Genomic DNA, 23,145 nt, shown 5'->3' on the forward strand with positions numbered 1-23,145 from the left:
TGTTAGTTAGCTCACTTCATTTCTAAAAAATAATAATGTTTGGCTTGTTTTACCTAACATCAGTGCAGACAGACCATTTGTAAGCTTCTATGTACAAACGATCACTTATCTGACGACCTGCTAGGCCAGGTATACATTAGAACTGAAGAAGCTTCTCCGATGAGAGGTGAAACGTCTTCAAGCAACTTAAAGAAGTCCAGACGCCTTTCTTTGCAAGCTCCTTTGACTACGATGACCTGGATGACTGAGAACCTTCACAGACATATTAAGTAATGTTCTGGATTTATTTTCCACGCTGCCTGTTACAGGTGGTGAGAACTTTCAGTAAGCTCGTTTAAAACCTATTTGAGTTCCACTCCATCTTAGGACGGAGACATATTTTAGTTGGTTATCCTTTGTTTGAAAATTGATATTCAAAGAGTGTTTTAAGTTATATTTCAGTACTGCTGATACTTAATATTAGAAATAAAAATGTTTAAGCATTAAAAAAAATACCACAAATCTCACTTGTCTCATGTGTCTAATTTCGATATAGAGTTACACATGAGGCCAAACCTGACATAAATTTCTTTCACAGAGGTGGATAGTGGTTACTGATAAACAGGGCTTACATTTTAACTGTTATGAGATGCATTTATTATGATGAGAAATTAATTTCTGAAAATGTTATTTTATTTGAAATTTGGGCTACTGACAACTTGACAAAATTAAAAATCTGTCAACCCAGCCTATAAGCAATTCTATACTTAATTCACAATGATGTGAGGGGTTTTCATACCTTGAAAATACACAAAATTTGTTATACAATTATCAGAAAATGTTTGTGTTCCTCTAACACATAGGTGCCAAGCTCTGGCCCGTGGGCCAAATTTGGCCCGCAGCCTAATTACATTTGGCCCGTGAAGCCATACCAAATTACTATTAGAGCTGGCCTACTGGTATTATACAGCTAATATATATATATATTGTTTAGTATTAAGCTTTGCTTGTTCCATATTCAGTTTTTCAGCAAAACGTGTTTGAGTCCATAAGAAAAGATTCATTCTTATATCTGGAGGAATAAATATATTTCAATAAATATTAACGTTAGCCTGCGACTTTGTTCCAGTTTTGAATTTTGGCCCACTGTGTATTTGAGTTTGACTCCCCTGCTCTAACAGAAAGTGGTATTGATGTTATTTGTTTGAAAAGAATCACAGAATATGATGAACACTGTTATTGTCTTCCACAAGGAGACAGTATTTCACCCTATAGGGTGAAATTTAACTGAATGAATTTTTAAGTGAAACTACACATATATGAGTGTGCTGATGTTGTCATCCCCACCCTTATTTCACTAAAAACAACTTGCATCATGGTAAGGAAATGGGAAATGTATTACACTATCCATAGTTTGCACTAGATTTAATTTTAAAGGTTAGTGTGAAGGTTAGTTTAGTTTTAGCATGTAAGGCCTTTCCATCTCCCCTGAGTAGAACAATTCATCTCCTCTTGTAGGATGGGCAAGCATTCAAATGTTTGTCCAGATGAAATGTTATGACTGACTGTGGTCCTAATAAGCATTTTGGTACAGAGTTAAGGGAAGCCAGACCAAAAACCAAAAAAGTAAGTTTAAAGACAGATTTAGGACAGAGTGATAAACCTTTCCATGGATTCAGATGGATACACAGCTACACTCACAACATGTGACAAGTTAAAGCTGGTTTAGTTTAATTCAATTCAGTTTTATTTATATAGCACTACATGGCAGCAGCAGTCACATCAAGTCGCTTTGGAAGGTAAAGATCCTCCAGTGATACAATACTGAAGAGGTAAAAGCAGAAACAGAAGGTGCAGAGTTTAAAATAGGATTTTATTTCTTTTTAGTCTTTCTTTGATAACCTTAAACTGTATGTTTAATCAACACATAAAAACACATAAAACACATAAAAAACCATCTGTACTTAAAATAGAAGACAAAAAAAAACCTGTGCAGGGTTTATAATGCCTAGGAGGCGAAAACAGTAAAAGAAAGTTGGACTTTGGGTGGAGACCTCCATGCTTTTGAGTTTTTGTGTCTCAAGATCAGGGGCCTCTATCTCCTCCTGTGACCATCTTATGTTTTATTGTTTCCTCTATTTTTCCTGTATTCCTGTAAAGCACCCCTCTGACAGCCAAACCCATCTGTTCTCTGGCTGGATTGGTCAATGTCATGTCAATCACAAATTTAACAATCAGCTGAAAGGAAGAAAAATCAGGTCAAAATTCGTAGTTGCAAGTTGAAACACACACAGCCAGGGAACTCGAGTGCAGAGTTTTATATGTAATTTTTTGCTTTGTATCTGTAAACAGACCTTAACAAAAAAAAAAAAAGTGTAACGTGTAAATATTTTTTTTACAAGCACACAAACTATCATCTATAGATGCACAAACACAAGATTTTCAGATATTTTGGTTTACAAGGTTACAAAACTCTGATGACCACAATTTGAGCCAATAAAAGGCTCAAATGATTTTGAACTGTGGACCATGCAGAGCTAGTCTAATAGAGTCAAAGAATAAATATATAGAGTTAAAAAGTAGCATAATGGGCTCACTTTTATGATGTAAATTGATTATGTCTCATAATCTTGTTCACTAGCTCGCCTCTGTCAGTGTGCCCCAGGGCGGCTGTGGCTACAATGTAGCTGCCATCACCAGTGTGTGAATGTGTGTGTGAATGGGTGGATGATTGTGTATAGTGTAAAGCGCTTTGGGGTCCTTAGGACCAAGTAAAGCGCTATACAAATACAGACCATTTACCATTTACCATCACTTGAATGTAATCAAATACTCAGGACAAGCCTGGGTGTCATGGAAGACAACAAACATGGTGGGATTGGCAACGTTGTCCACAACACTGTCGTACAGGTCAGTGGATCCGGGTTTTTTTGCTGGTGGTGTAACCATGCCTTTCTGTCCAAGAGTGAAGTCACCAGTCAGAACTCGGCAGACGTACATAAACTTTTCCCCGTTCTGATTTGGCTTGGAGTAGGTGTCATGGGCAGAATAACTAGCATTGACAGCAAAGTATGTGCCATTGCCATATAATGCAGCTGAAAATGAAGAGCAGCAGAAAGTCAACGAAAAAACTCTTTGACACGCTTTCTGTTATTCCCAGTAGTTGCACCAGTCTGAAAATCAAACACTAAATCCTCTCAAACTTCCATAACCTCACATTGAGGTTAACCTCACATTAAACTCACACTAACAATTGTTGAGAAACAGAGAGAGTAGAAAATATTAACATCCAGTCTTTTATGTCTGATACAAAAACAGAGTTTATTTCTGTGTGCTTCTGCTAATAGTAAATCAAATTAACTTGTAGTCAAAGACATAGAAATATGTTGCCAACCAATCATTATACATGATTCTGAATAAGAGAAATGGTATTAAGTGCTGTTGAATACACAACTGAAAGTTCATATACGGTGTATTTATTGACAAATTTTGTTAAGTATAATATGGAAAAGAAGAAGATGTAAGGAAGTGCTTTCAACGAAATAACCATCGCCTTAGTTAAAAGAGACTGAAAGGTTGAAGATGGAGAGGATGATAGAGTGTGGCTGGATATATGTAAATAACAGACAGGAGGAGAGAGACAGGCAACAGGACAAAAGAGTATAAAAAAGGCGGCTCGGAAAATGCGGTCGTTTTTTTTCTCTCTGTCTTGTGATGAGCAGAAGACATCATCTGAAGATTCAGTCCTCGGGTTCCACAGATAGAAATTACAGCAAGTACACCGGAGGGGCAGCCACAACCCAAACACTGTGGACCCATGTATTAGATTTTTGACTTTACTTGGTGGCCACAGCCATTTTCATCCTTTTAGCAAAACCCACTTCCATCTGTTCTTCCAAATTTGACCTCTGTTCCTTTCACCTACATCTCCACTGAAGACTGTTCCAATCACCACTTTCTCCCCCTGAAGACACACTGACAACATCAACCCTTTGATTTCCAGCCTGAAACCCATGATTCTGTCTGACACTCTCTTCCCCTCCACAACACTATTCACATTCTCTCCCTTCAAGATTATCCCTACTCTGTTTCATTTCCTATCTATATCATTGTAGCACAGCTTGAATCCACCCCCAGTGCTCCTGACCTTGCTTCCCTTCCGCCTGGTATCCTACACACACTATATATCTACCTTCCTTCTTGCCCATCATATCAGCCAGCTCTTTCCCTTTATCAGCCACAGTCCCAGTACTTATAATCCCTATTCTGATCTCCGCATTCCCACCTTTTATTGCCTCTCGCTGTCTTCTAAAATATTTATTATCAGCATTGCTCCTTGTGCAAGTTTTCTCCACATCCTGTGTATTCCATTCTTTCTGTAGTCTAAAGCTGATTTTGAAAAAGTGTTTATGGCCAACTCTGTAACTCTCGGTAGCATTAAGATCAAACTGAAAACAGCAATTGGCACACTGACACATCCCCCACCCACAAATATCTCACCATTCTTTCCTGCATAGCTCCTGTTGAACCCACGGTCATTAATATTTGGCACAGCTCCGTCGCAGGTACCATGGAAAAGACGTCTCTCGTTATTCTGATGACCATTTCTCAACTCCATCTCACGCTTCTTAATCTCTAGACTCTTCCACAATCCAGGGTTCTGGATCCGCTCAATCTGAGAGGAAGAAAAGTGCTTTTTTGTGTAGTCTGGTGTAGATTTATGTTTACTGCTTTTATTGGCTTTCTTGTGAAACAAACTTTTTAAAAAAAGGTTTAAAAAATGTTTAACACTAACTTCATAATGGTTTGACTGCACAAAGACTTGAACAGATGCATGAAAATACATTTTAAATTTAAATCTAGAAATGATTAGTCAGTATCAATTTGATGATCCATTCAACAAAAACCTTTTGCTCTAATGATCTGAGTGATAAATAACAAATGTTACCTTTGTAACAAATCCACTGCATGAGGCCTGAAAATGTTTCAGGATTTCATCATATTCTGATGTCTTGGCTTGTACTGCAAAAGCCTGACATGTGGCCTCAGCTGGCATGTGTTCCCACTGCTCAGGAATACCCTCTCTTTTCCTGCTTAGCATCATATTGATCTCAGAGGTAGCTTTAAGCACATCATTGCTCAGTCCTTCAATAGTGAGCTTGACTTTACTGTTTTCTATTTTTATGCTTATACCCATGGTCTTCTCCATGTCATCAATTTTCTGGTGGTCTGTATCACAGAGTTTACCAATGGCTTCGTCCTCAATTGTGGTGGTCTCAGGTTCTTGAAACAATAGTTTCTTGGCTGTATCTACATCAGCCTGAGTGACACCACAAATATGGAAGCAAGTGGCATCAGCTTTCTGACCTTCAGTTGTGCAGTCTTTCTCTTTCTTTGGTTTTTCAGTATTTCCATCAGTAAACATTCCTGAAAAACCAAATTTCAAAACCATTAGAAGTTAAGGTTCAACATTGACTGGAGACAGCAGAACAGTACTGGATTTTTCTTCTACATATTTTTTACCTTGGACTTTGCCAATGCCATTGCCTCCCCAGGTTCCCTGTCCTTTATCCTTAGGATTAGGATAAGTAGCTTCTCTCTGTTCCAGGCTGCTGTGGAAATCTTTTAGCATAGCTTTCTGGAAAATAACTATGCGGATTGTGGTCAGGGGACCGGAAGAGTTTTGGCTCATCACATCAATCACTGCATCCAACATGGCATCTGCTACTCTTCTTGCGTTTACATTACCTTGACCTAAAAATATTATAATACTATTATTATAATTTGAAGAACTGATTTGTTAAAGGTACATGCTAAATATGTGTAGTCTCAGGTTTTGTTAGTAAACTCTATGCAGTCTGAAAATCATGAGGTGTATAGGCCAGCAAGTTTCTCTTCTAACAAGATTAGATGTCAGAATATTATTTTTACAGTAGAAGTTATTAGAGTTTAATTTCGCTAATCAAGTATTTTACTGAAACATTAATTCTATGTACACTGTTTTTATTTGTTTGTTTTGTTTTTTAATGGAATTTTCCATAAATGGTGATGTTCAACTTATAAATTCCAAAATTTAACAATAATTTAAAAAATCTATTTAAAAAATCAACGCAGAAAATTGCCTCATTTCAAAAATGATAAGTTGCACTTTATTTCCATACTTTGTTTGTCATTATGGACCTAAGGCACTTGCGTACATAATAAGTCTCATTGTTTACTGGATGAACCAGAGTGACAAGTTCAGCTCTGTCAGAATTCTTTAGCTATTCTTACAGAAGCGTAAAACCTGCCTTTGGATGTTTTACTTATTTTGCCAATGCCCAGCCTCATGTTCTCTACCTTAAAAGATAAACAATTCAGTTTGGAGTGCATTTTTTGTAAATCTGAGGTCCTTTTAACTGGCCAAGGAGAGTTTTAGACTTTTTTGTTTCATCAGAAAGGTTAAGAGGTGTTAAGGGGGGGGGATTACTAGGAGCTAGATACAAAATAAAGGAACAACTAAAAGTAGGGAAACAAAGCAAACAGCGTAAAGGAAGAAACAATAATATAACGAAAAACAGAGGGGGACTGAGAACTTAAATACACACGAGGTAAATCGGGAATGAAACACCGCTTAAGACAGGGAAAGAAAACTAAACATAACACACAAGCTGAGCTGTCAAAATAAAACATAAAGTAACACATAGACTGAGACAGACAAGGACATGTGAGCTCGAGACTGGGACTGGAGACAGGGACAAACATGGAAACACACGTCAGACTGGGGAGACAAAAGATGAAACAGAAGCCCCTTTTCCATTAGTAACTACTCGGATCGACTTGGCAGAGTTCGCCATGGTTTTCAGGGTTCTCCATTAGAACACAGTACCTGCTCCCCCTGGGTTCCCAGCGATCCGAGCAGGTACTACAATGTGACGTCGTCAGACTGCATGGCACCGATTGGCTGGTCAGTCATGAGAGCATCTCATTCACAAAAATTAAAACTGCCATTTTTTAAACCTGACAACGAGGGAAATGGCTACAGAAAAAACAACGCTGTGTTGCCCGAGCCTGATGAAAAGCCACAGACTAAGCAGCAGTTCTATTCTTACTTCGACGTCCATCTTTTTTGTAGCGTTGGTGTCACATATTAATTATGTCGCGGGACGCCAGTACACATTGCTAAAACAACAACAAAGCATGTTGGGTAGTACTGGATTGTAGTGGAAAACCTGTCTATCCAGGTCGAATTGTGGCGAGTCGATCCGAGTAGGTACTAATGGAAAAGGGGCTAAAGACATGTTGAGGGGCTAATTTAGCCATTTAAATCAGCCGTGTTGGATCAAGGACACATCTAAAACCTGCAGGACACCGGCCCTCAAGGCCTGGAGTTACCCCACCCCTGTCTTAATGCAAAGGAAAGAATAATAATTCCACACAAAATTCAAAACACTGTGACATCACCCAATTAAAGTTTGTCTGGTTCTGAAAAAGAAAGTCTAACAAGAATACCCCACCACCACGACTACTACTATTGTTATCCATGATGATCATATATCTGAGAAGGTGTCGAAACCAGAGACTGAGGCTACGTCCATACGTACTGTTTTTGAAAATTGAAATTTTCCATTTTTGTTTTTTAAAAAAAATCCTGTCCAGATGTAAACGCCAAAACCAAATCCATCCATCCATTCCATCCATTTTCTTCTCCGACCAAGGTCACGGGCTGCAGCCTAAGCAGAGAAGCCCAGACCTCCCTGTGCTCAGCCAACTCCTCCAGCTTGTCTGGGGGAACATCAAAGCGTTCCCAGGCCAGCTGAGAGATATAATCACTCCAGCATGTCTTGGGCCTGCCTCAGGCAAACCTCCTGGCGAGACGTGCCTGTAACATCTCACCCAGGATGCGCCCAGGAAGAATCTTTTTTTATATGTCTGAACCACTTCAACTACCTCCTTTCTATGTGAAGGAGAACCAACCCTACTCTGAGCCCCTCCCAGGTGGCTGAACTCCTCACCCCATCTCTAAGGGAGAGAACAGCCACCATTCAAACAAAGCAAATTTCCACCACCTTTAGCCATGATCTCGTTCTTTTGGTCACTACCCAGTGCTCATGACTGATCCAATGTTCTGCAAACAGGACGAAAAACCACATTGTTCTATCTGTAGCCAAGGTTCGACTAATGGACAGACTCCTTTCCAGCACCCTGTCATAGACTTACCCAGACTGAGAAGCATGACTCCCCTATAGTTGGAGCACATACTCCAGTCCCCCTTCTTGAAGATAGCCACTACCCCAATGTGCCAGTCCAGAGGTATCGCTTCAGATTTCTATTCAACAATGTAGAGGCAAGTCAACCAAGGCAGCCCTAAAGCATCCTTCAGGCTTTTGGGGTTAACCTCATCCACCCCAGGGGCTGCTAACAAGGAGTTGTTTAACTGACCTCACCCTCAGTGATGGATGACTCATTCCCTCATCCCCACACTCTGCTGAAAGATGTGTCAGTTGGATCCTGAGTTGCCAGAATTGCCTTGAGGCAGTCTTAAAGTCTTTTACAACTGCCTCACTGAACTCCTCAAACACCAGAGTTTTTCTTTAGCCACTGCCAAAGCCTCCAAAGTCCTTGTTAAATCCTGCACTTGACAGTGACATGTGCAATTGTCTTGAAGTTAGCCTATACTGTTGTTCGCCACATCCCCATCAAACTCCTCATGAAGAGTGTTATGGTCCCATTGATCTTGTATTGTTCTAGGCATTCCAAGATCCATGTGTGAGGCCATGAGTTGTAGTCTTTCTTTTAGTTAACACAGGCAGTGCACAGACTGGTCAGTCTGGTCTTACATTTTTGAGTTACTATCAGTGAAAAGTTTGCTTCATGTGTAAACATACTATTTGTCCACAACTATACTTTCTGCTGATAATAGTTTTTCAGTTCAGAGGTTCCTTCAGCTGCATGTATGGTGTTGGTGTTTAAAGCTTTGACAGTAAGTAAAGATCCGGCTTAGACTATGTGCAAATTTGACATAAAGTTAACTAGTGCAAATTCATGTCCAGTTTTAGGATCACGCATTAATACTTATAAAGTAATTGTTTTAATTGCTATTGTGCAGAGAATTGATTGGTCAGTAGGTGGTGATTTTATGTCTGTTGATCTCTAATCTGAAGCATAACCTCTTTCATAATACAAGTCTCTGGTATAAGCTTAACGTAACTATGGTATGTAGATTTCCCATATCATGAACTTACATGACATACATGAATAAATCTCACCTGTGCCAATTGCAGGAAATGATACAGAGGTGTAGGAGCTTTTCACACACATCTGAAGTGCATCTTGCACAACCTTGTTGATTTTTACTGGGTCAGAATCTCCAACCACATGAAGGATCTTCTTACACTTTAGGTTACCTGGCTGAGTCATTATCATGCCTGGATTGGACTTGGCATCTAAATGTGGAGATAGTGGATCTTTATGTCTTTTACCCTTAATGACCATGAGAATGCTTATTTAGGCCATATTTCCTTTATTGGCAATCTTAGAGTATGATTACAAAATTGGGCTTTCTATTAAGTCAGCTTCATTTGTATTGTTTAAAAAAACTGTTATACTGTAGGTTGAGTCTACTCTGAGTTACAGTGTCATAAAATCTAAAAGTTAAAGTGATTTCTTACTGAAGTTATGGCATTCCACTTCAACAGCCTTACCAGCTGCATCTAGAATAGCTTTAGAGACTCCTGGATAAAGTGGAAAAATTATACACATAATAAAAATTAAAGATAATGATTACTGTAGGTGGATTCATCTTTTGTTTAATTTAATACTTAATTTAATAAGATGCTTAATTCTTCTGTTGACTGCTATGTCCACTGTGCAGTAGTGAGGAGAGAATATGTATAACTATAAATATTTTTCAAAACTTGAATATTCCACTTTTTTCTATGATTTACCTGACTTAAGTGAAAAGCTTTCATTGGAAGAGTTGACAATGATATCTGTTGTCTCCTTGGTTATGTCTCCTGTGACTACCTGTATAGTCACATTTCCCATTTTTGTCTCATGCATATCTGAGGTCAAGGTGAGCTTAGAGAAGGGGCCTCCTGGCATCAACAATTGAAAAAAAAACATTTGAAATGTTTGCAAAAGTTGTGATAAAAAATTAAAAACAAACAATATTATGTGCATTCACCTTTTGTTGAACGTGAATCGCCTGAGGCATTTGGAAACTTCTTAAATTCCTGACTGAAATCCTGCAAAAATAAAACCAAATTCTTCAACTGAAAAAATTCACTAATATTTAAACCAAGATAGAAGTTAAACGATGCAATATACCAAGCACCAGCCTGCAGAGTTTAAAAACAAAGTTCACACAGAATTCAATTTCCTAAAAGGCCACTTGAGGGCAGCTGTAGAGCCCATCTCTGTGCTGGAGGTCAGAGAACACTTGCAAGACTTCTTTGAGGTGGTTTGAAGGCAACAATGACTCAACCACTCGAAAAAACATTTATGCAGAAAAACATCTATGAAAGCACAACACATCTGAAGTAGATGAGGTACAGCAACAGAAGACCACAGTGGGGACCACACCTGCCAGCTAAGAACAGGAAACTGAGACTAAAATTCACACAGGCTCACCAACACTGGACAACAGAAGACTGGAAAAATACTTTGTACCAGTGTCCTCCACAGACCTCAATCTGGCAGAGCACTCTTGGTACGTACTTGAAAGGGAATTTGGGATAAGCAGCTAATAAATCTGCAGCAACTGTGTGATGCTCTCATGTCAATATGTAGCAGAATCTCTAGATTTTGTCCAAGACCTTTTTGAATGCAATCAGGCTTTGGCATATTATGTCAGTCTAAAACTATTGAATCAAAACTGACATTACAGAGGCCTTGGTACCATCTTGTGTTTTAGATATGCGATGTAGCGTGCAGTGTTACAAGACGTAGCACTATGAATATGTCAGCAGGGAAGCAGCATTGCTAAGAAACGAAGACATAATTATATGGAAACTCCAACTACTTTCCAAACTAATACTAATAACAGGGTCCAGTATTGTACTACAGATAACAAAACTTAGGTACTGTTTCATCATAGAAGACTGTTTCTACTGAACCTTTAAACAGATCTTTAGTATCGTTAAATGAAGAATATGTGCAATAAAATTCTAATTTCCTTTCCATTTTATAAACCTAACAATATAGTTTTTGTGCCAACAGTTAACCAGTGAGTAAAAATCAAAGTATAAAGCAAATGAAAATTAAATTAATCTCTCCAACATGTCCTGGGTCTCCCCCAAGACCTCCTCTTGGTGGGAGATGCCCATAACACCTCACCCAGGAGTCTGACAGCTCTATTCTGAGCCCCTCCCAAATGGCTGGACTCCTCACCCTATCATTAAGAGAAAGGCCAGCCACCCTTTGGAGAAAGCTCATTTCCACCACTTGTATATGTCATTCTACCCAAAGCTCTTGTCCATAGGTGAAGGTATGGATATAGATCGACTGATAAACACATCACCACCTCTTTTTATCACTGCACTAGAGGCCACCACCTAAAGAAGCCAACAGAACCACATCATCCGAAAAAAGGAGAGACAGGATTCTGAAACCGCCCAAGTGGAAGTCTTCCGCCACTTGGATACGCCTAGAAATTCTGTCCATAAAAAGTATGAACAGAACTGTTGACAACGGGAACAGCTAATAAGGATCAAATGTCCATGGCACAGGCCAGAAACCCCATTACCTAGAAACAGCTCCCACAGAATACTCAGATGGACACGGTCAAATGCCTTCTCAAGTCCATAAAATACATGTAGACTGGTTAGGCAAATTTCCATGCACCCTGAAGTATCTTCAAATGGGTAAAGAACCTGTCCAGTGTTCCACAACTGGGTAAAGACCACATTGTTCTTTCTGTATCTGAGGTTTGACTAAAGGACAGACTCTACTTTCCAGCACCCTGGCATGACCCTGGGAGGCTGAGGAGTGTGATCCTCCTATAGTTGGAGCACATGCGTTTGGCGCATAGGCACAGACAACAGTCAGGAACCCTTCCCTGACCCGAAGGTGCAGAGAACAAACCCTGTCATCCACTGGGGAAAACTCTAATGTACAGATAGCAAACTTTGGGATACTAAGATACCCACCCCAGGCTACCGCCTCTCACCTTGGATAACTACAGCCAAACTATATCTAGCCGGTACTTCCTGACCTCACGCACTAGCTCAGGCTCCTTCCCCATCAGAGAGGTGATGTTCCATGCCCCAAATGCTAATTTTGGTAGTTAGGGATGGGTTTGCTGGGGTCTCCATCCCTGGCTGCCGCTTAGCGCACACTGCACCGCCTCTTGTGGGTGGTAGGCCTACAACACGCTAGTTCCATGTCGCATTTTTGGGCTGTGCCCGGCTGGGATCCATGGGCTAAGGCTCAGTCATCAGGCACTCGCCCTCAGGCACCCTCTCAAGGCCTGGCTCCAGGGTGGGGCTCCTGTAAACCTATCCCAGGCAGAGTGAACTGTTCCCTTGATTTTGTTCTCATTGTGGTTTTTAAATCACTCTTTGTCTGGTCCCTCACCCAGGATCAGTTTGCCATGGGAAGACCTACTGACAAGATAGCCTCTGGGATACCTGGAACATACAAACTCCTCTACTATGATAAGATAGTGATTCAAGAGGGGGGCATTAAATTATACATCTAAAACACAAGAAAGAGACAAATATATAATTATATAATTTATATATGTTTATATATGTTATTACATCATTATTACATCTGCTATTATATCAGTATGGAACAGAATCTCTGAGGAATCTTTCTAGCACCTTGTTGAATCTATGCCCAGAGGAAGATTCCCACCACTTCTTCCTTTCTTGTCCGCTTGTCCAATTTTCTCAGATTTTTTTAAGGACAAACTGCACCCAATGCAAGTTTTCCGCTTGAATATCATTGTGAAAAATCCTTTTTTATGTCTGTCTAACTGTATTATCTGTGATATTTTATGTAGAGTCAGGCACAGAAATGGGAACAAACATGCCTGACAGGCATGACATGCTTAAAGAAAAATAATTGTATTCACATCTTTACTAATATGTGAATACAAAACTGGTTCAACCCATGAGTTTGTTATGCTTGCATGATTCATAGGTCAGTGTAAAGTGCCAAGAGAAACAAAACAAAACAAAAAAATCCTCTGAAAATGGTCTGAAAATAAATTAAAAGGCAGCCAATGTCCAAAGAATACTTGACTTGCTGTTTATTTAAATATGATATATTAAGGTGCAAGCTTTTCTTACCTGAATACACTGTGTGTCAGCTGGGTAAAGTACAATCACAACCATCTTCAGGTGCTTGGGGTGTCTCATTTTGCTAAATTCTAAGATTGTATCCAACATCAAAGAAGCTACGACAGTTGTTGGGAAACACAGGTCTCCAGTGCTAATTGCAGGCAAGGATATGGAGGTTAGATTATTATTCTCTGCCATGTCTAAACAATCCAAAAAGAGTCCTTGCAAACACTGTAAGGCAACAAATAAATACTATTTAATAATATTAAAGATAATGACATTTAGTTTCAGGAATATGCATATGTCATCAATTTTAGACTGTAATGATTATTAAAAATGTACATTACCTCTTCAGATGTGCCTTGTCCATTATCCCAGTAAGGTGCAATTAAGTGAAAAACTTTTTTGCTTTTTAGTTGGCAGCCCTCAGTAACAATGATCTCACCAACCTTTCCAGCAGCACCCTGTGCATTTATTGACTGCTGAAGTTTGGGTCCAGCTGCACGCAAGATGGCTTTTGAAACTTCACCACTGTTCAGGTTGAGGTCTGGAGACACACTGTTCACAATCACCTCAGTCTAAAATGTTATGAAAGTGATCAGTCGTCAGTTCAGCAGTGCAAATAACTATTATAAACAAGAAAACAAAAAATAATAATAAAAGAAGACACAGTGAACCCATTTACTAAAAATATAATTTAGTAAAAATAATAATAATTTATATAATTTAAATAATTATTATATAATAATTTATATAATAATTTAAAGTTTGATAGGGTGAGTAGTCAATGCTACATACATACTCTTGCAGTCTGTCATCTTGTGGTAAGAAAAGTTCTGTCTTAAGGGAACTATCTAATCTGAATTAAGTATAATAAAAATCCAAATTACCATGGCAGCCTCTATATTTCCCTTTGTAAGAACAATGTCCAGGCCTTCATTTGTCTGCACATGATACAAGTACAGGTCCAATCCAGTAGGCTGAAAAACTGGTGGATTGTGAGCTTTGGGAGGAGGAGTTTGTTGAGAATGAGTGACACGGTGGTTTCCAAACTCCTGCCTGAAAGCAGCCACTATATCCTGAACAGCAGTGTCATCTTGTCCACCACCTGGCTTATAAACCAGTTGTACCAGGCAACCAGTTTTAGTTTTGATTGAGGAAACATACAGTGTTTCATTTTCCTGGAAGAGCTTCTTCACTCCAGACATGCAGACATTCAGACTGTCAAAGACTACAGCAGAGACGGCACCTTCAACCACAGTCTTGCAATGTGTCACATTCACTCTGGATCCACTCAGACAGATGGCCTCATTTCTGTAGGACACTCTCACCATGTCTTTCACTTTCTCCATCCAAGATGTGTTAAAATCTTCCAAGTATTTAACGACAGCATTAGCTTTGACCACAACAGTTTCTTCTATGTGAGCGTTCTGTGTTAAGAAGTCACCAAGCTGATGCTGAACCTTTATGACTCTATCCTTGTAGCCTGACACCACGACTTGTTGAGCAGTTGTGTTGATTCGAGTTCTGCATGGCTTACTGTTAGCCTGCTCTAAGTGACTGACCAGCTGCTGCCACTCTGGCTTCTTCAGGACATTACTGTCTTCAACATTAATGTACTGAGATGTTAACAGCTGTCCTAGATGGTCCTGAGCATGAGACAGATCTCTGTCAGAAACAGCAAGGAGCTGCACCCTGTTTCCACTGATTTCAAACGCTGCGTTTATTTGGTGAGATGTGAGGAGAGCTTCTGTAAGCTCCTCTTGTTGCTCATCCTTCAACAGTTCAAGCACATATTTATCTATTTCCAGATTCTGTCGTTTTAATGCAAGTACTGCATCTAATATAACATTGATTGCTGCATTAATCTCTTCCCCTAAGCCAGTTATGTTCAGATTAGGACTCTCTGGTGACAACTTGAGCTCTGGATACACAAGTAGAAGGTTGTCCAAAAGCCCATTTTGATGCAGGAGATGGAAAACTGATGGTGACACTTCGATCTCTACAGTTTTACTTGATTTCTCCCTGTGGATTTTGTTAATAATTTCAGAAAGAGATTTCTCCAGTCTGTTGACATCACTAACAAGACCAGCCACTGATAAAGCACCACTGTCTTTATCAGGTACTACAATCACATTTTCATTCAGTAACATCTCTCTGATCTTTTTCTCAGACTCTTTCCATGCATCTGAATCTGGACAGAACTTCACAGATTTGAACTGTGACACAGATTGTTCAAACGCTGACTTCACAGTATCAGTCCATTCTTTGATGATGGCTTTGGCATCCTTTTGCTTTAGTAAAGAAGATACAGGACTCAAATTCACAGTGGTTTGGCCGAGGTTCACGATGCAGAAATGTTTTTCCATTTCACTGCAAATGGCCTCTGCTGCTGATGTATTTTGAGCTAGGTATCTGAGGACAGCACTGTCAATGGGCTCTGAGATGGCAGCGGGAAGTTTTATTGACGCCTTGCCCTTAAATGACCTTCTTAAACTTTTTAAAACAGACAACCGATTAACTCTGGCCTCGTCATTCTTTATGGAATTCTTCGTCTTTATGTTTTTAACAGCTGTAATGAAAAAAAATACAAACATGTAAAACAATTTAGATATGTAAGACCTTTTTTTCTATTTACCCAGCTCAACAGCATGCATCAGCTATCACTAACAATTGCAATGCCAGGCCACAATTTCTGTGAAACGATGACAGCACATTCTAACCTGATAAAACAGAGGGGTAGACAAATGAATAGAACTGACAAATTCATATTTTAGACAAAAATTCGTATTTGAGTTGAGGAGTGATTCCTCGATTCAAAATTACAGCAGGAAAATGTTTCATGTACCCAGACATGCTTAATCAGAGAAAAAACACCTTAAATAACAGTTAGAGATTTCTAGAAGCTTTTGACAAACACATGGTTGTAAAAAAATATTATGGAGAAACTAAATACCTTCATTACATATATAGCACGCATGGCATAAGATTGAGGTGTTGTTTTTATTCAGTACTTACATTTCGTGTTGTCTTTATCCAATGGGAATACCTGTGTGGAACAAATAAAAATATAAATGTATTCACCATTTTTTTATTATACTGAAATCTTGTGTGACCAGTACTATAAATAGCTGTTGGTCTTTAAAGAAATATAATGGAAAAAAGATTTAATTATACTTAATTTGTGTAAAGCAAAACAAAACAAAAGACACACAGTAATGGTTTTGTTTGTTTTTTTTTTTTTTTTTTTGTAATATTCCTACAGCAGAAAGAGAGAACAGCTTTGCGTTCACGGTAAGTCACGTGACCTCTAGAACCGGATAAACAGCTCAAAACCGAGACACAGATCGTTTTTTAATATAAACTAATCCTAAATTCGAAGTCTGGGGAGGAGGTTCAACAACTTCCACCCCCACAAATAGTGTAACATTACTATATTTTACTTTAGCATATTTATATTGACAAGGGCATACAAAACTATTCTTGAACATTTTTGGTATGCAAACCTCCCTTGACTACACCGGCCTATCATAAATAATACCTGTGATGATTTTGCTTCAGTGGGTAAACGAACCGTCAGCTTCAAAACGCGCTTTTCCAAACTGATCTGATGCGACTCTTTCGCCAGAACACTCCTCTGATCTGTGACACAAGAGAGAATAAAAGTCGGCAGTAAAGAACTCCACTGATAATACGGCGTAGAAGCTATTATTATTATTAGTAGTAGTAGTATTTTCAGTTTACTTCATGGAGCCAAACTTACCCTCCTCTCTCCTGAAGTGCAGTATTGCTGTCCTGCTGCCATTTTCATACTCAATCTCACAGTCGCCACCGACAGTACGAAAGTACTGCAGTAACTTTGTTTCTAAATTGGGTATGTTGGTTTCTTCGAATCCAACGAGCAGAGGATACGAGTGTGCCTCGGCCATCGTTAGAGGCCGGGAAGACGCACAAAGAAGAATAAAGTCTTTCACTTTCTGCTTCACTTGTAGTAGACTACATGTAGGACTGGTTCCTCCCATGGTGGAAACTAAAAAAAAACAAACTGCGATTATCAGCGTTAGACAGGTTGAAATGCATTTAACAAACAAACAAACAAACAAACAAACAAACAAACAAACAAACAAACAAACAAACAAAACTATTTTAATGTTTAACATACTGTTTATATTGGCGGTATTATTAGAAAAATAAACTCGTCCATTTATAAAAAAAAAAACCCAAAACAAACTTTGACTAGACAGACGAGCAAATTTCCCAAAATGTTGGGAAAAAACAGAAAAGAAAAGAAAAAATTCTTGTTTAAAAAATTAAACATTTAAGAAAAACACATTGCAGATTCAAGATGCAGCATGTTTACGAGGAAAAACTGAAATCAACAACAACGACTGCAAAAAATATGCAACAAATATGCTTCCACAACCTGAAGACAATGTGATTGGAGTGTTGCTGCTGCCTTCCGTTGTCTAGTATTGACATAATTTTAAAATTGGAAATTTAAAGTAAAAGCTTAAAATTATTTTGGTCATCTTACTCACCAGCTTGTTTGTTTACTGTACATTTTATACATATCTCCGTACAATTTTTTCAAAATTTCTATACATATATTGTACATTGTTGCCTGGATATACCTGTATGTTTATAGGACCACCCACCTTTTATATTTTATTTTCCCTTGCTAAGAGCTCTGTAACACCAAAATTTCTCATCCGTGGAATAATAAAGGTTTATTCTATTATAAATGTGCCCTTATTATTAGCTATTCCACTAAAAGACAAACTTTTTTTTTTTTTTCCTTTTTCCAAGAGAAGTTCAAAATATGCACAGTTAACATAATCGGTTTAAATCCATTTGTCACTTCATGGGTCTTTCATACAACAAAGTTCATTAAAACAAAGCTGTCATTATAAAGGGTCCGATTTATTAACGAATGGGCTTCTTCTGGTGTCAAAAAGGAACTGTAGGCACCTGTAATATTTTGGATATTTATAATTAAACTATTTGTATATATTAGAGCTATTTCTTATATTTTTTGACTTTGTAACATATTGTATTATTTAATTTATTAGCAGAGAATAATTTAAATCTGATGATGCTTAGATTAATTTACTGAATTCCACCCTTATACCAGCTGTATACTGTCTGGTATAAACACAGTATATACTGTCAGTGTAGGGCATATGCCAACAACCTGTGGAACTGCTGACATCTTGTGGAATTCACTTGTATAAATAAACAAAGAGTCAGCTGATCACAACCTGTACATTAAGAAAATCTACTGAAGCTCACATTAGAAGTTATTGTGAGCTGTGATTCTTTGTGCTGACACCCAGAAGGCAAATGCAACAGTGAAAATAAATTTACAACCCAATAAAGTTTGTGGCAACATTTTAACTGATTGTGGCCATTGGCAGGTAAGTTCCAATAAGTCAGTGTTTCTGTCTATACCATAATTCATCCAGTTCATCCAGAATCTCAAATATTAACAAAATAAAACAAAGTAAATCAGCTCCTTGGCTGGCAGCTATTAATTAGGTTAAAATAAGCTATAATCTTATAAATATTATCTAGCCAACATTAGCTTTCATTTGTTATTTAGAGAACATAAACACATAACACTTTTTAATTCATTCTTGAAGTCACATTACTGACCATGGATTATCAGAAGAAATTGCACTTTTGCTTGTTTAAGCCAAATTGTCTTTTCTAATCTGCACCACTGATTCACTTGTGCTGTGGAACCACACAGATCCTCTTGTGTGAATGATCTGTAACACCTCTTGATGCATTCTCAATCATCCAGGAAAATAAATCTCCAAAAGTTGATTCTGTTCATCTGGACGTAACGTTTTCTGGGAGAAACATTTCATCACTCATCCAAGTGACTTCTTCAGTCTCAGCTGACTGCAGGTTTCCCCAATCTTATAAACAGTACATTTGCATAATGACTGAAACCAGCCCACTGTATTAACAAAGGTTTTTGGAAAATAACTATGCGGACTGTGGTCAGAGGACTGGAAGAGTTTTTGCTCAACACATCAATTACTGCATCTGCCACCGGTCTTGCCTGTGCATTGCCTTGACCTAAAAAAGATACAATATACATTAAAGACTGCTGGGATGAGCCAAGTCTACACCATCTGGTGAAGTGGGCTCCAAGAGCCCTTCTTGGTGTGCCCAGATAAGTGATAGATCTATCACAAACAAGACTTTCATTCATCATGAACAACCTCTTCATCTGCCAAAAACTGGGTTTCCTTTTTGTTTGTGAAACCTGGCAGCTTTGAGCTGGATATGTTTGAGCTGAGCTGGAGTAGTCCAGCGCTATGTGTAGTGATATACCAACCTTCTAAATACAACAGACTTCATGAATGACTTTTCTGACCTCTTGCCAAGATATGACAAGGTTTTCATCATCGAAGACCTGTGGGTCATGTTAGTGTCATGTTTCTTATCTTATGGTACCATCAGGCTGACCCTCCCGGGTGAGAAGCTAACAGCGATGCAGGTGGATGCCGCTCTCATGTCCTAGATTGTAGACTACCAGTGTGTCTGACAAGTTGATCAGCAACACCTGGACACCACAAGGGCCCATCCTCTCCTTTTTCCTATTGATCTTCTACACCATGGACTCGAGCCACTGCACAGAGACCTGTCATCTGATGACTGTGTGGTGGTCGGTTGTATCAGTGGGATGAGGAAATGGAGTACCAGGCTGTGGTGAACATATTCACCTGCAGCTCAACGTGACAAAGACCAATGAAATAATTGTGGGCTTTAAGAGGACCAGAAAACCAGAAACTATCAGCAGTCTTACTTCTGGTGTTGTACCCATTTATATAAAAAAAAAGATATGGTGGATCGTCTGATTAAAAAAACCCAAAAAAAACATTTAAACTGTCCTTTTAACCTCTCTGATTTTAGATTTAAAAACTGCATTTTTATGTCTAAAATTTAAGAGAACTGTATCTTTGCAATTGCAATCTTTTCTAGACTAATTCTGGATATTTCCAGTTTGATTTTAAAACTATTCACAACAATGAATCAGAACTTTATAAAAAAAATCTTAATGATCTCTTACTAACTACAGATTCAGGTGGCTTTACATTCTTGTGCTTCTAGATCTGACTGCTGCTTCAACACAGCAGTGACCATTGTCATGTCTTACTTAGAACACTATGGATTCAGTTCCAAATGGAAAGTTCTTAGTTGAGGAAGCCACAAATGAATTCTTGGGCCAATCCATTTTTCTCTTTACCTCCTTCCCTTGGGGGTGATTTTTTAAAACACTTGCCAGTGCCACAATGTGCCTCAGTGGTCAACAACAGCACAACAGAACTCATGGTACAGCACTCTCTCTACAATACAACAACTGTCAGTGACTCTGCACCACAGCATAAACACAACATTCAAGATAACAGTTAAAAGTAACATAACCATAAACAATAAAACAAGAACATCTAAACAGCAGCACATGTCCCAAGGCATGATGGGAGAGTTGAATTTTTAATTCAATGAAAGCAAGACTGAGGTTATTGTTTTCAGAACTAGTGGTGTGTGTGCTGCTCTTCTCTTGGACCTGGGGACTCTACAGCGTTAAACCAACAGTAACTAACCTCCATGTCAGTTAATCCAAAATGCTGTGGCTAGTCTTTTAACCAGGACCAGATCCCTCCACTGGTTCCCTGTTTAGGATCCATTTTAAGATTTCATTTCTTTTAAAAACATTTAATGGATCAAGAAAACCATAAATATCAAAGCTAAGGTCTATTGATCAGCTGCTTCTAGTGGTCCCTAAGCCCCAGCTGAAATCCAGGGGCCAAATGTGGAAAGATCTCTCTGCCCATGTTAGGATGGCCTCCTCACACCTGTTTTTAAACCACATCTTAATACTCATTTTTATTCCTTGGCTTTTAACTCAGAATGAATGTGATATAATCTGATGTGATGTTATTATTGTTGTTGACATGTTTATATTGTTATATCTGTTGTGTGCTGCTACTTTTTACAGTACTCTGTTAAACTTGTTTTAAAAAATGTATTCAGAAATAAAATTGGATTGGACAATAAAAAATGACACAATCTAAAAAAAACCAAACAAACCCAAAAGTCTTCCATGACCTTACTCTATGATAAGAAGGAATTTTGAGAAAATATCTGATTTTTTTTTAAACACAAACTGACTGCTAAGAAATGCAATAACTAGATTATAAATTGTATTTAGGCACACACAACACACTCTTCTAATGTGAGTGTGTCAAGAAAGAGCACAACATGTCATAGATTTGAGAAAAACAACTGACCCCAAGATAACAAAATGGTTTTATTTGGCTGAAAACATTAGAGAATTATTCATCACAGTGTGTTTAATCAGCTGCTCAGTTATCAGTTAGCACGCTACTTTAGTTAGCTTGGGCCCTTATAATCAGTACGTTCCTCAATCCTCAAAGCTTCCTGAATGACTGCATTCCAGTACAGCACAAGTTGCACAACATGGTTTAGCTTAACCTACAAAAATCTGGTGGCCCAAAACTGACATTTGGAAATGTGACAAAATGTTGAGGTTGAAGTTCGCAGATGCCAACAGACTCAGTGACAAAATGTTTTCTCAATCTCACCTGTGCCAACGGCAGAAAATGATAGATGAAAGAGCTTTTCACACATATCTGGAGTGCATCTTTCACAGTCTTGTTGATTTTTTACTGGGTCTGTCTGTCCAGCCAGGTGGAGGATCTTTTTACACTTCAGGTTACCGGGGCTCGTCAATATCATGCTAATATCAGCACCCAAAAGTGAAGATAATGGAAGGTAATGAACCTTATTAAAAATTTGAGTGTGTACAAGGTCATACTTGCTCTCCTGATAATCTTATGTTAACACTAAAGATTTTGATGCTAAACTGCTAAACTTATTTCCAATTTATTATTGAGAAGACCTGACTGTTGTACTGTAGCTGGTGTCAAGTTTGTCTTCTTCAAACTTGGGTCCCACAGCATGGATGAATTTTTGACAACAAAGCTGCCCTCCTGCATCAGTGATGACACAGTTTCCTGGCTCGAGTTGACCCATTATTGATTTTATTTCGTCACCTTCAACCACAGTCTTGCAATGTGTCACATTCACTCTGGATCCACTCAGACAGATGGCCTCATTTCTGTAGGACACTCTCACCATGTCTTTCACTTTCTCCATCCAAGATGTGTTAAAATCTTCCAAGTATTTAACGACAGCATTAGCTTTGACCACAACAGTTTCTTCTATGTGAGGGTTCTGTGTTAAGAAGTCACCAAGCTGATGCTGAACCTTTATGACCTTGTAGCCTGACGCCACGACTTGTTGAGCAGTTGTGTTGATTCGAGTTCTGCATGGCTTACTGTTAGCCTGCTCTAAGTGACTGACCAGCTGCTGCCACTCTGGCTTCTTCAGGACATTACTGTCTTCAACATTAATGTACTGAGATGTTAACAGCTGTCCTAGATGGTCCAGAGCATGAGACAGATCTCATGGTGCAGCAAGGAGCTGCACCCTGTTTCCACTGATTTCAAAAAGTGCGTTTATTTGATGAGATGTGAGGAGAGCATCTGTAAGCTCCTCTTGTTGCTCATCCTTCAACAGTTCAAGCACATATTTATCTACTTCCAGATTCTGTCGTTTTAATGCAAGTACTGCATCTAATATAACTTTGCTTGCTGCATTAATCTCTTCCCCTAAACCAGTTATGTTCAGATTAGGACTCTCTGGTGATATTTTGAGCTCTAGAGACACACACACACACACGTCTTGTGTTACTGTTGTTGCTGTTTTGTTTTCTGAAGCGGCTAGTCTTTGGGAGTAAAACTTCATGCTTAATAATGACATTACATTCCTGTGGACTGTGGAAGAATTAATGAGATCCCGTACT

General features: G+C 38.7%; 1 protein-coding gene across 1 annotated transcript; it reads right to left on the reverse strand.

Annotated features, from left to right (window-relative positions):
• Nucleotides 1–2,375: 2,375 nt before the first annotated feature.
• LOC102783799 (protein mono-ADP-ribosyltransferase PARP14-like) lies at nt 2,376–17,173 on the reverse strand. Its single transcript, XM_087829578.1, has 14 exons — nt 17,008–17,173; nt 16,786–16,886; nt 16,263–16,293; nt 14,135–15,816; nt 13,592–13,822; nt 13,254–13,475; nt 10,145–10,205; nt 9,906–10,055; nt 9,630–9,692; nt 9,228–9,404; nt 5,503–5,733; nt 4,928–5,406; nt 4,480–4,654; nt 2,376–3,074 (listed from the first exon to the last, which is right to left on the reverse strand). Exons 1-14 carry the CDS (start codon nt 17,171–17,173, stop codon nt 2,791–2,793), a joined length of 4,053 nt encoding a protein of 1,350 aa, XP_087685704.1. The 3' UTR covers nt 2,376–2,790.
• Nucleotides 17,174–23,145: the final 5,972 nt, after the last annotated feature.

The sequence above is a fragment of the Neolamprologus brichardi genome, chromosome 16, assembly GCF_056152115.1.
Source record: "Neolamprologus brichardi isolate AB-2024 chromosome 16, ASM5615211v1, whole genome shotgun sequence".
NCBI classification, from domain to species: domain Eukaryota; kingdom Metazoa; phylum Chordata; class Actinopteri; order Cichliformes; family Cichlidae; genus Neolamprologus; species Neolamprologus brichardi.

What these genes read in the sequence shown, in the direction of transcription:
- LOC102783799 (XM_087829578.1), bottom strand. Translation starts at nt 17,173, where the DNA reads ATGGCCGAGGCACACTCGTATCCTCTGCTCGTTGGATTCGAAGAAACC. An exon ending in GCACTTCAGGAGAGAGGAGG is followed by an intron (nt 16,887 to 17,007) that starts GTAAGTTTGGCT and finishes CTTGTGTCACAG; the next exon opens with ATCAGAGGAGTGTTCTGGCG. An exon ending in AGTGGAATGCCATAACTTCA is followed by an intron (nt 9,405 to 9,629) that starts GTAAGAAATCAC and finishes CTCCACATTTAG; the next exon opens with ATGCCAAGTCCAATCCAGGC.